The 14,019-nt window shown below is 35.2% G+C and overlaps 1 protein-coding gene across 1 annotated transcript in view; it reads left to right on the top strand.

Moving 5' to 3' along the window:
* Positions 1 to 812: 812 nt before the first annotated feature.
* Positions 813 to 14,019, top strand: part of Spg7 (Paraplegin) — a 34,974-nt gene continuing 21,767 nt past the window's right edge. Inside the window, exons 1-6 of the mRNA XM_067284048.1 lie at positions 813 to 1,077; positions 2,078 to 2,171; positions 4,479 to 4,565; positions 6,629 to 6,792; positions 8,267 to 8,347; positions 13,243 to 13,476. Coding sequence (XP_067140149.1) covers positions 883 to 1,077; positions 2,078 to 2,171; positions 4,479 to 4,565; positions 6,629 to 6,792; positions 8,267 to 8,347; positions 13,243 to 13,476 — 855 coding nt within the window. The 5' untranslated portion in view covers positions 813 to 882. The remainder of the gene's footprint in view (positions 1,078 to 2,077; positions 2,172 to 4,478; positions 4,566 to 6,628; positions 6,793 to 8,266; positions 8,348 to 13,242; positions 13,477 to 14,019) is intronic.

Here is a 14,019-nt window from a genome sequence, read left to right as displayed (position 1 = left end):
TCCTGGTATTTTCGTTCGTTTTTTTAACGTGACCTTTAGAGGATTAATAATATCAACTTTATTTTTCATTTTTCGCTCTTCTTACTATGGGAACAACGAGGACTTTTTCCCTCATACCAACGGCTGGCCAGGCCCATATTGCGATGACCAGTAGTGAGGATCAGAACTCGAAATATCCAGGTTAGATTACCCGTGAAAAATTCCTCGGGTTGTTTGCCCGAATTTAATTTTGGATCTCCCAGAGCACTAAGCTGCACCGCCTCGACCATCAATATTTCTCCATTAAATTCGTCAAATGTTCATCTGACTAAAACATCCCTTTTCATCTACAATTAATATGATTTAATTCAATTCCAATCGATGTTATATTTGAATGTGCAAGACCATATATATATTTTTTAAACTTTCCGCCCTGTGGGCACTAAAAGGGCCTCTTTTAGCAAACCCATTATGAATTCGGCCAGGCCCACAATGGAGCGGTGGGATGGCGTGGGACGAGGCCCGACGTATCCGGACGGACCACCCCCGAAAAATTCCTGGGGATTTTTCGACCCGTCCGGATTCGATCCCGGGTCTCCCAGAGCGGTCATCCGGCCTCTGCAAGACGATATTGAAAAGCTCGTGGTATTAAAACGCACGTGTCGCGTTACCAAATTCAACTCAAATTTCGCCAATTAGATTATTTGCAATAATTAAATATTATAACATACGTGCCGATAATAAATATAATATTTTAGTATTTTTTTAATTTCGAATTAATAATAATAAAACTTATTTAAAAACAATAAAATTAATTCAGTGGATGATCTGGCAACACTTTTGCTCGGATAAAAAATGTCGGTTTCAGAAATGTCATGCTTGTCGTTCGGAAGCTGATGCAAGATGTTTTATCGTTTGAGGAGAGGTAGATTATGGCGAATGATTCGCGTATTTCATTCGCAAATTTCGCCTTATTCTTCACTCTCGAAATTCAAAGACAATGGCGCCTTCGTCAATTTTCAAAAATATTCTTGGTTAGAAAAACAATTATTGCTGACACTTTCAAATCTTAGCAAAACAAATTCTCTTAGCTGTCAGGTAAATAAAAAATTATTAATCCTTTATTCTATACGCTCCTTGTGACTTACAGTGTTAAATATGTGCATTGTACAGTACAGAGTGGTCCCAAAGACTTTTTGCCTGAGGTAACCTGTGTTTTATATAATTTGAATTCGACAAAATTTAAACTATCTCATGATTCAATCAATTGTTCTGGACCCTAATTTTATTATATTCTGTTGATAAGTTTGGAGGACAGTAGCTTGGGTGTGCCCACCAGTGGCTGAGTGGTTCTGTCGCTAAACACTGGGAGTTCAGTCACGGGTTTGTGCTGCGCTTGGACGGGCTGGCCACGTGGAGTTTTCTGGGTTTTCTCCACGTTTGTAACACCTGAATATAGGCCAGTTTTCCTTACAAGACCTCCCGGAAGACATTTCCCCTCGCGTAACATCGCGCACCAAAGAAGACAACGAGAAATCACTCTGGTTGTAACTTCCTCCAGGATACACCTTGGCGCCTTAACTAACCACTTATTAACCCGCACCAGGTGCTCGCCGACATCAGCATTTCTGATATGGCATGCAGAGACAGAGTTTGAAATAAAGTGTAATTAACAAAGAATATAAAGTACATGTTTTCGCATTTAAAACTTCAGCCTCAACCTCGCTAATGTTTGGTATTCTATGCTGTGTATTATTCCATAGCAGAAATAAGAGAGTTGATTGAATATATGCTTTATGCCGTTTTGATGGTGGATACATGCAGTGGCATTACGAAGTGTTAAGAGGGGTGGGATGGCAATTGAAAATAATTAAAATAACAGTACATAATTTATGGACAGTCTGTAAGCCAATCGTGTTCTGCTGTAAGTCATTAAGAGCACTTACCTAATACAGATTGTACAGTAACATTTGAAATTACTCATTGAATGTAAACTTTTTGTTTGATCAGACTGTATTTTATTCTTACAAAAGAAACTAAATTTTTGAATTTTAGTTATGACAGTATTTATTTAATCTTATTAATTGTTTTATTACAGTTGTTAGATTGTCACACTTTGAAAAGAGAATATCATGCTTTATCAAATTTTCCTCACAGAAGTAATATCTTAGCATTATCCAATCTGAATTCAAGTAAGTTACTTTTTGTAGAATATAAAGAAAATTCAATTCTTATAACTATATTAAATTTAAGATTATTTAGAAATAAAGAGTTTTTTCATTCAGAGAAGTGCTATAGATATAACTAATAAATAAACACTGTCTTTCAGCATTACATAATAGCATCGAAAGACAGTGTTTCTTTTGTTAGTTGTATAAATTCAGTTACCGGATGGCTGAGATTGTTTAATACATTAGTTTACTGCCCCGGGAGCTTGGGATTGAATCTGGGCATGAAAAACCCTAAGAATTTTTCATGGCAGTCTGTCCTGCATTATCTAATCATTCCGATTGCAGGCATGTCTGAATCCGTGAGAGATATGACAAAGGTCATATCTTATTGACCATAGAGTGAAGAGAGTTTAAAAAAAAAAAAAAAACAAAAGACAGCAGACTTTTGTTACATAAAGTATCTTTGCTAAAGATCTATTCATTGAAAAATCAATATACGGCAGAGTTCCATACAATGCGGGGAATATGTTCTGTGTTATAGGAAATTGTGTTGTTATGACTTGCATTACTGGACGATTTTATGCGAGTTTAAACCCAGGTTCAGAGGTAGAAGAAAAAAGTATGATAAACTCTGTATGATAAAATTCAGTTTTTTGTTGTGTTATACAAATTCATGTTATATGGGAGTTCATTGTATAGTGATCAAAAGCAGACAATATTATAGTCCTTCATGAATTTTGTTCCATTATTATTGTCTAATGTATATAGCGACTACAAGGTCTCTGTACGTGAAATTGTGTCCAGAATCTTTCATTTAGAGAATATCTTCATGACAAGTTAAATGGATAATACTAATAGATTAAATTTGGATATAAGACAACGTGGTCTTCTCAAAGTCCAGATTTTATTAACACTTGACGATTTGCTTTACGGCATTACCGAAGAGAGAATTTCTCCTCTGCCTTATAATAGTCAAAGATCTGAAAAGGCATGATCGTGGACTGTTTTAATGGTTTATAATCATCAATGTAAAACAAAATGTCAAGAACACAAGAAAAAATAAATTATGCAGAAAACGGAAGAGCATACAAATTACTAATAAATTTTAATTGTTATGTATAGGGAATAGAGTTCTACCAAATGACCGGAGCTGAGCTACAGCTTAGAATTTTGACAGTCGGCTCAGCTCTCGTCTGGAGTCCAGAATATTGGCTCAAATCCCAGTTCAATGTAAATTTCTTCATTGTTGAATGGGATTTGCTGCAACACACTGTAGCTTAGGTGAATTTGACTTTCAACTCGGGTCCGAATTCACAGCTCACCTGTTGAGACCTATGCTCGACTTGGTATTTCCGAATAGCTGAGCTTTGCTAAACTTCAATAGGGAATTTGTGACTTTATTCATAATCATAAAATGTTTGTTTACCCATGAATAAACAAACATTTTTGGTCTCCAGAAACATTTGTTTATCCATGAATTTTTTGTCATGGGGCACCCGGAGCTTTATCAGACGTATTAACCAATAAGAATTCACTAATTTACAGCAAAATGAACACTGATCTTTTATGTTATTAAGGCAATGATAGGAGAAATGTTTATTTTTTTTCTATCTCATTTATTATTATTATAAGAGACATTTCAGAATATGAGTCAGACTTTTTTCACTCAGAAAACTTTGTATTTGCTAGTTCCATAGTGGGCTCCTAACATTAAACTAGTCCCTGTGATAGGGCTCGTGAAATTAATTCTTAATGATTTGACATTTTCTATGTGAAAAATGAGTTAATTGTTTCCTATTTATAAGGCTGGATTTACACAAGTGCTGCCGAACTCGATTTTGACAGCCAGCTGGTGGTAGTTGCGACGACAAGAGCTGCCGACCACCATTAGACAAACAGTATCTTACTTGACTTTGCTGATGGTCATCAAATCAGAACCAAAATAGGCCAATTGGGATGACGTTACATTTTAAGATGACGTGGAAGGTATAAATATAATTTTCCATTCACAATAGACATTATTTCATTTATACAGCATCGTTTTATATTCTTAAAGAATTGATTTTGCAGAGAAAAGAAAACAACAAATTCCATTTTATAAAAATAGTGTTAACTGAACTATGATTTATACATATAGGTTGTCTTACTGGTTAAATAAAGTGTCATTCTTGGGTGCCAGGCAGAACGGTTTTGTCCCTTTTTCTGGTCCGACTGGCTGGCCACACCGGTATTTTGAGCCGTCAAAATTGGATCCAGCAGTTCTAGTGCAAATCCGGCCTGAATTTAAGTTTGTGAGATTTATTAAAAATTATGATTTTTATTTTGTAGATTCTATAAAGCGATGGCTACAGATAACAAACAGTTGGAACTCCCAGAATAATAAAAGTGATAAAAATAAGAAAGATGACGATGATGGTTTGTTTTGTGTAATTTTCTTACTGTAATCTTAAAAATTTTAAGTGTAATTTTTCATTACTTACATTTTAATTGGTAAAAAATGCAGTTCTGAATGAAACAGTTGGAATTTTATCAGAGCTGTACACCATGCCCATAGGTGTAAAAAAAAGTCAAAGAAACTGGTGGTCTGCATGTGTTCTTTCACACAATATGGCCCCTCTAAATACCAATCAGGCTGCTTGTTAAATATGCAGTAGACTTAACAGAGCACACATTGTGACTTCGTTAGCGAGTTTGAGGCCGAAGTTTTAAACGCGAAAACGTGTACGTCGGACATTCGGCGCCACTTTCCCGTAAGCCTAGAAGTTTGACAATGGCGTTTGGAAAGTCAGTGGAATCATGCTCGACGTTCCGAACGCCATTGTCAAACTTCTAGGTTTACGGGAAAATGGCGCCAAACATCCGACGTACCTGTTTTTGCGTTTAAAATTTCGGCCTCAATTTTGTGATTGTTTAAAAAATGTAATTTTTGTACTGTTAAGTTATTAATAATATAAAAGCTGCCATCAATACGTGCGTGTGTGAATTCCTTATAACTCCTGCAATTTTTGTCCAATCCAGATGAAATTTTGGTTATATTTATTTTGTGTTCTGATGGAAAGTATAGGCTACTTACTTTGCAAAAATATTAGTTATAGAATAAACATTTTATCAATTTCGGATTGATGATTGCACTTAAGTTGAATTGATCTCATTTAGTTCATGCTTGACCACAGAATTTCCCTTAAGTTGTATTTTTAAATGTTTCAGTAAATGATGTGTTTTAAACTTAATTAAATTTAAACTTTAAAAAAAGATAGCCGCATTGTGTTGCTTCTACAACAATAAAAGTAACTTTATAGTGACTACACGACATTCTATTATCCAATCAGAAGTAATGATCTAACAAGCCTGTTATCTAAAATATGTTATCATGCATTAAACTATTTTTCAATGGGCAGTGTTTGTAGAAACATTAGCCCCAAATTTTCTCGAATTTCTCGAAAACTGTACTCTTCTCAATTCCTCAATCTCAACTTTCTCGTAGAAAGTAGTCCATCATGCTTGGCAGGTAATTTCTAGTTGATTATAAAACATTTAAAATTGTGTTACGAAAGTGAAAGTTTGTAAATATACATATGAAAGTTCGCACATGTATAAATCTGATTAAACAGAGTCACTCTAACATGATCATTTCACAAAAAGTGAAGCTTCCAACCATTTTAACCTTCCTTTGTAGGCTTTGTCACCCTTCTAAAAGCCTATAAGGAAAAGTTGTAAGTGATTGGAAGCTTCATTTCTTGCAAAATGGTCGTAGTAAAGTGTCTCAGTTTAATCACAGTTTTACCTTTTTATAATATTGAAATTATTTTAATATATGATCAGCATTTTTACCAAAATTCATTGAAAAATAAATAAATAAGGACAACTTCACCCATACTCTAAGATGATATTTTTCAGCCTTTTCCTAATTCTTCCTAAGTTTTCCGGACTTAGTAATTTTTCTTGCAATACTCCTACTTCTTTACCAAGGTAGAATCATTGTGCTCTTTGTACTTTTAGACTTTCAGTAATACACGTAAGAAGCATTATGGCATTTCCCATCATTATATTTCATGACACAATAGGGTACTGTGGCATCCTAGTTGAAAATCGATGCGCTAAGAAGTTACCAAATATTAGGAAATCCCCAAAATACATATTTTATAAATTGATTAACTATACTCAATTGCCCGATGACTGAGGAAGTTCAGGCACCAGCCTACCACTCCTATACCACGCAGGATTGAACCTGGGCAATTGAAAAACCTCAGGTAGTTTTAGTAGGTGATCTATCCTGGATATACTAGGCCCCATCTCTCACCATTTAGTCACCCCTATTGTGGATCTGGCTAACCAAAGATGGGCACGAAAAAAAGCCCTTCTTAGTGCCCACAGGGAGGAAAGAGTGGCTCCATACAAAAAAACCTACACTCTACTTCTCTTTTTGAATTTTATTTTTAACATATGAATTATTTAAAGAAATCTTTTTTTATTTTCAGATGAATCTAAAGTTTCTTTGCTGGCAAAAGCTGCAATATGGATGATGACAGCTTACATAGTAATAACATTAATATCCCTTATGTTTCCAAGCAGCAATCAACCGGATATTCTCCGTTACGTGTCTTGGAATGAATTTGTTCACCAAATGCTTGCAAAAGGAGAGGTAAAGTAAAAAAAATCTTTGATTTGAATAATAATTTACATTTTTGTAATGTAAAGTTTAATTTAATTGAGCAGAGCTCTTTGTAAATCAGAAAGTATTTTGTCTGTGATCAAAGTTTAAAACAATCACACGACCATTAAACATGATTCTTTGCAAGTACTGTACATACAACTTGGCAATGCTAATGTCATGATGAAGCCAGAATTTTGAAATTCAATCTACAGATCGAGATATTTGTGGTCAAAATTTGTCATTTAAAGCCTGTGCGCCGATTGCATAAGCCTTTCACATGGTATATGCCAATTGAGTTTCCAATTGCTATCAATTTACATTGATCTTAACATGCACGATGTCTTGATGAAATCAATTTTTCAAAACATAAAATGCCAAGAAACCAGTGCACGTGTTTCTTAACATTTTTGTCGATTATGATAACGGAATGCATGTCCCGACCTGAACCTGTGGGTTTTAAACTGCTTTAGATAGAACAATAAAAGCATGTTGCTACATTTTTGTTTTCATATCAAGCCATAATAGGAAAATCTACACTGTGGGACTCAGTTGTCTTTTCCTAGAAAATTTCTAGTATGCACTGCTTAACTGTAATCTAAATATACGATGGAGATCTCATAAGATTATAACGGAGCTGAAAAATTTATAGTTGCCTGTACCTTTTTTATGTTTAGATACATAAATACTTATTATTTTGTTACAATTGTGTTGCATATAACCTATTTGAATAGTAGACTAAACTATATAACTGCAGTGGCCAAACTGAGGCTCATGAGCCACATGCGGCAAGAATACATATCCATTATATAAAATATAGTTTCAATAGAGAATGTGGGTCTTGTATTTCTGATAGGCAATGTATTACCTCTGTCACGACAAGGTTTATCCAAATAGTCTCTATGATATTCGCTTAACAACAAATTTCTCAGATCATATCTCTGCCATTAACAGGTTCAGCGCTATTTCTGTTTAGTCCATATCCATATAATTGAGCCAAAGCACACCCAACTTACAGTTTATGATATAGTATTTATTCAGTCATGTAGATCAGTGTTCCGCAACCGGTATGCCGCAGCACGCTGGTGTGCCGTCACAAGGTGAAAGGTGTGAAGTGAACTTTTACATATTCTATTAATCTGGGTAACCAGGATGTGAATCTGAATGGATCAGAAAACTCCAGAAATTTTTTGGGGATGGTCCATCTGGATATGTTGGTTCCCATTCCTGACCATCTGGTTGCCCTATTGTGGACCTGGCAATCCAAAAGAGACCCTTATAGTGCTCACAGGGTGGAGAGAGTTTAAAAAAAATACATACAACCATTATTACATATATTTTTACAGGCTATAGATTTTCACTTGATGTATTATTTTCAAGGAAAATCAGATGTTCACCCATATAATATTTAAGTTTTTTATTCACTTTTATTTCTCGTCATTTCTATCATATTTATTATTTTTAGGTCGAAGAGGTGATCGTTCGACCCGAATTGAATCTTGTCATCATTTATTTATACGATAATGCAGTGATTAAGGGAAAAAGGGTAAGATTTTATAATTTTTTGACAAAATTTTATATTTTTTGTATTATTTTGATTGTAATAATGATTGAGGTTATGGTTAAATTAATTTTATAAATGTACAGTAGAGCGTTGTTTATCCGAAAGCCGGTCAATCGAAACGTCGGTTAACCGAAAAATCAGTTATCCGAACAACCCGAGTCCCCAATTGATTCGGATAAACGACACTCTACTGTAAGTTAAATTGTCCACTTAAAACTACTATCATATGTTTTTTGTAACAAGTAAGACTTTTTATATACACTTCTCAAAAGTGAAATTGCAACACCATGAAGGAATGTGCATAGCCAACTATAAATTTCAGGACTAGTAGAGGTGACAGAGATATGCAAATGATTTTGCATACACATTCGGTCATTTGGTACATGTTTCAGGCTATAAAGACCAACGGTTGGCTTGGACCATAAGTGCTATCAGTGATGGTTTACGACAGCCGAACATTTGAAGAAGTATGGAAAATATCTTGGAATGACAGTGAGCTGAATATCACTAGTTGATGGCTGGGGAATGAGACTGTATCTTGGAGCTGCACGACTTCAGTTTGTCAATGCACAGTTGCCACATGTGTTGGGCATGATGTGAGTACCATCCAGCAATGTGTGACATGATGGATGCAGTAGCATCTGTAAACACGCTGAAGAATGAGTGAATCGTACTAGCACATGACAGAGAGCACAAGGCAGTAGATTTGCTGAATGGCTTGTTGAGACCTTTTTGATGGCAGCAGGCTGCTTTAGCATGCTCAAGCTGCTTAGGCAGGCTTGTTGAGGCTTGTTGATGGCAGCAGGCTGCTTTAGATGTCATGAGTGAGTCATGACATCTAAAGCAGCCTGCTGCCATCAACAGGCATCTCTGTGTCCACCCAAACCATTTGCAACACGTTACATGAAGTTGGGCTGCATGCACGGCAACCAGCAATGGGGATGCAATTAACCACTCAACACAGGACTGCAAGCCTGGCTTGGTATTGTCATCATCGAAATTGGACCACTGAATGACATCGGGTATTGTTTATGGATGATCCTGCTTCTGTCTGTGGAGGAATGATAGCCATGGACAGGTGTGACGGTATCCCAGTGAATGCTACTTGTCAGCTCTTTTTGCCGAGTGTCACATAGGCTCCATACTGGGCATCGTGGTTTGGGGAGGCATCACTTGACAGCCTCAGTGTACATTTCTGTTACTCTGATAGTGAACTAGTATGTGACACGAATTGGTAGGTCTGTGGTTCAGCCACTGAGGTAGACTGCACCCAACATGGTGTTTCAGCAAGATAATGTGTGGTTGCACATTGCACAGCAAACTCTCAACAGCCAGGAAAGGATGTGAGTTCTGTTTAGAACTCACATCCTTTCCTGGTGGGCAGCCTTACCATCAAACACCTGTGGGACCTTGTCTGGCATGAGGTGCAACTGGGACCACTGCTACATACTGTAGACAACATGCACACCACTGTGAATGCAGCTTGGCAAGGGTAGCCATTAATCACCTCATTGACGATAGCCTTGTCGCGTAGTGGTCTGTATAGCTGCCTTTGAGAGCCATATTCATTACAGAATAAACAATGTCTATTGCATATCTTTGTTCTTTTAATGATTTGCCTATGTGTCTCACTTCTATCAGTTGTGCACTGTGCATGTGGCTATGCGCATTCCTTTGTGGTGTTGCAATTTCACTTTAGAGGAGTGTATGTTCAAATTGGTTAATTATAATTACAAGATCTGCTTTTAGCCAGATATTAATATCAGTAGTGTAACTAGGAGGAGCCTGAGATGCCCTGCAAGTGAATATACACTTTTATTCAATTTCACATTATCCATATGATACAAATGCTACATATGCATATTAAAACCACAAAGCTTTAATCTCTGGGCATAGGATCAATGAGTTCTGCTATCTTGGCCTGTGAAATGTTGGCCCACTTGGCCTGCAAACATGCTAAATATTCTCCAAGAGAAGCAGATTTTCATGAATGTTGTTGACTGCACAATCCAGCAGATTTCAGACCTGTTCAATGGGATTCATGTCAAGTGAATGACTGGCTTGTGGAAGCCCTGTGTTGCTAGCCAATTCTGGATCTTTTTGGCAGTGTGACAATGAGCTCCATTATCCATGAATAGAGTGGATGTTTTATCCATCAGCTTACTGGAAATTATTGGAAGATGACTCTTCTCCAATATGGCAATGTATTTTTTGGAGCTATACCACCTCATGCATTTGCTAACATTCGAGATGCCTATGCACCTATCTTTGTAAATAAATAAATAAATAAATAAAAATCAAATAAGTATACGAAAAAGATTTGAATATGACAAATGCACTTGCACACATGTACGTACAACATCTAAGAGTTCAGTTTTCATCCACGGCACTAGTAGTTATATCTGCAATGATACAGGAATGGAACGTAGGTGTAAAAGTGTATTTATTTGCTGTTTTCTGTATCTTTTTTACTGTTAATCTGTTTGCTTTATTTTCGTGTATTTTACTGACTCACTATCTAGCATGAAAACATTCTGTAATTATTACAGAATGTTTTTTATGCTAGATATTGGGTGGTATTTGTAAAAGATACCAATTAAGTATGATGCCAAATGTGCAATATAATTTTGAATTTTCTTGGAGTTAGTGCTTTTTGCCCTGGGCTGGTAGTCTTGTCTTTATTTGTTATATATTTACTTATTTACTATTCATTTTTACAAACTGCTGACGTAGTTGAACCTAAAAGGCTCTTGTGCTAAAAACACTAAGTTTGTATAGCGATATGTGATCCACATTACAAAAAATGTGGATCACATATTGCTATACAAACTGTCGACGTATCGAGACTAATTAGTAGTCTGGCAGTTACTACATTGGTCTGCACGATTACAAAAGTGTGGTTTTGGGCCCACTGAAAATAAAAAATTTTATTACTGACTGAAAACTTTGTTGTTTGAGTGTAGTGTAATGTAATGACATCAAGTTACATTCCCAGATTTTTTACAGTTTATTACATACAGATATATTGTATCCAGAGTTGAGAATATTAGAGACCTAGGGGTGTATTATGATGTTAGATTTTCTTTTACGATGCATGTGGAAAAGATAACTACAACTGCTATTAGAACTTTATCTCAAAAATCTAAAAATTATTCCTAATGTCTAGAAATAAATGTACTAAAAACTTTGTATTCAAATAGCTTGTTCAAAGATTTTATTTGTGGTAGTGATCTGGAATACACAACTGATGACAACTGAACATAAAGTAGAATGGTTATATGTAGGTTTAAATATGTCCGGAAGCGAAGAATTGCTCGGAGATCTAGGTGCATAACTGGTAGCACACTGCACGTAAGCGGAGGTTGCGGGTTCAAATCCCGCTCCGGGCTAGTTCTTTTCTTTCAGACTGTTTTAAATCATTTAATAAATTATTAATTTAGATAAGAAATGATGCCTAACATCTACTTAACAAATTACTTAATATCTAATTATTAATTGTAAAATAATAGCTCAATTAATTATGGCAATCGTTTACTTTAGTATTGGTGCATTGGGCTTTGGGATGTTTATTATATTTATAGAATAGAAACAGTCAATAACCGTATTAGAAGATATTGTAGAAGGAAATTTATGTTTAATCAAGAAGAGGCCGAAATGTATTTTCTGCCTTTAATGACACTTCGTAATATCCAACGTTTGCAGTTTTTAAGGTCTCTGTTACCATCTGAAATTGGAGCTTCTGCTTTGTTGGAACAATTACCGTATTTTACGGACTATAAGACGCACTTTTTTCTTCGAAAAATTGCCTCCAAAATTCAGGTGCGTCTTATAGTCCATAGCGTCTTATAGGTATTTTTTTTTAAAAATTGCTTAAAATTTAAGGTGCGTCTTATAGTCTGTAGCGTCTTATAGTCTGTAAAATACGGTACATCTGCAATTGCCTATATTTACTAGGAACTATTTCAGATTTAAAATTCCTTTGTATAAATCTAATATTGCTTAAAATATATCTATTCATAAACTTGCAGTAATCTATAATCACTTTGAATGGCAACTAGATTTGCTCAGTTCTAAGCGACAGTTTCAGCAGTCGCTGCTTAAGATATTTAATATTGAACATTATAATTAATGCGAAAATTGTTCTCATGTGTTCAATATGTTTTTACATTTTTCAATTTTTATATTATATTCTATGTACGTTAAACAGACCTGTAATTGGGGATTCCTGTTGGTCAATTTGGTAAATAAATCAATTGCTTGATATCTGTTTACATTAATAATACTCTATAAGTCCAAAAAAAGAATGCTGTCATTTAAAATTACTGTAATTGTGTTATTTATTACCTGAGAAGACTGCGGCATACACCAATCGATGGAGTAACTGTTCAAGTTACATCTCCCGTCTGCAGTCAAACGACTTGTTGTCTATTGCCCCTGAAGCACCATAAACAGAAATGGCAACTCCACAATAGAGAATGTGTTTTGTGTTTTCTGAAGGCGAAACCTTACCTGGAAAGTTGGAATCGTTTATCATTGTTAACACAAGCAATCTGCAGGAGTTACACACTGTAGAATTGTGGCTGCTGTGGGAAGAGAGAGGACAAATATGCCATAGCAAGAATAGGTAGGATTCGAATATTGGTTGGATGTGTGCCGTGTGACACACACACACTTATTGAGAAATTGTAACAGGCATATGTGAAACTTGGATGTTTTAATGTACAGTACAACATTCTCGGGTAATAATTAACGTAATTACAATTATTAAAACTGTGGCATTCTTTTTGGAAGATCTGTGTATGCAAACAAAGAATATTATTTTAAATACTTGTTTGATTGATTTAACCATAAAATAATTTATAATTATTTTATATCAGGTAGAACACAAGACTTATCACATGAATATTCTTGACGTGGAAAATTTCGAAGAGAAATTACGGCAAGCCGAGGAGAATCTCGGTATTAAACCCGAACAGTGTGTTCCCGTAGTTTACGAAAGAAATCAAGAAAGTACCTGGTTATTACTTGTATCTTTAGTGGCAGTCTCGTTAATGATTTTATTGATGTTTAAAAGTGTTCAAATCAAAACCCCACAGGCAATGGATTTTTTTGTAAGTATTTAATATTTTGTTTAATTTAAGGATTTTGAAAATGTTTAAAAGTTTGTAAATTAGCTATCAACGTTGTTTTTCTTTCTATATAATTACATAATTGTTTAAAAAATTGTGTTATCGGCAATTTAGCAACAATTCCAAATAAAATAAACCTGAAAATAAGAAGTGTGAGCAAATTATGAATATTAAATGTATAATTTCTATTTTTAATATGGAGTTTCCACTTATATAAAAGCATGAAAACACCATATAAGGCTGAGACTCCACTGGTGTAAAAACACCTGTTTTAATTATTTTTAATTACGTGATCACGATATGCCAGAGCGGGGCATAAAACAAGCATAAAGTGAGTTGAGTAGTGTTCAACTTTCGATGGGAATACACCTGTAAAACGGTACTATCAACCAATCAGAAATCAGTGGACTTCTACATCATTACATCATGAGAAATGAGCTCTTATGCACGTTTGCCATATTCTATCTTTAGCTCTCGTTCTGGTGTTCTTCGATTAGTTATGAACAACCAAGCTATTATGCTTTG

The sequence above is a fragment of the Centruroides vittatus genome, unplaced genomic scaffold (assembly GCF_030686945.1).
Source record: "Centruroides vittatus isolate TY-2023 unplaced genomic scaffold, ASM3068694v2 scaffold_1047, whole genome shotgun sequence".
Lineage (NCBI taxonomy): Eukaryota > Metazoa > Arthropoda > Arachnida > Scorpiones > Buthidae > Centruroides > Centruroides vittatus.
Note: the sequence above shows the minus strand (reverse complement) of the source record. Positions and strands in the feature narration are given on the sequence as shown.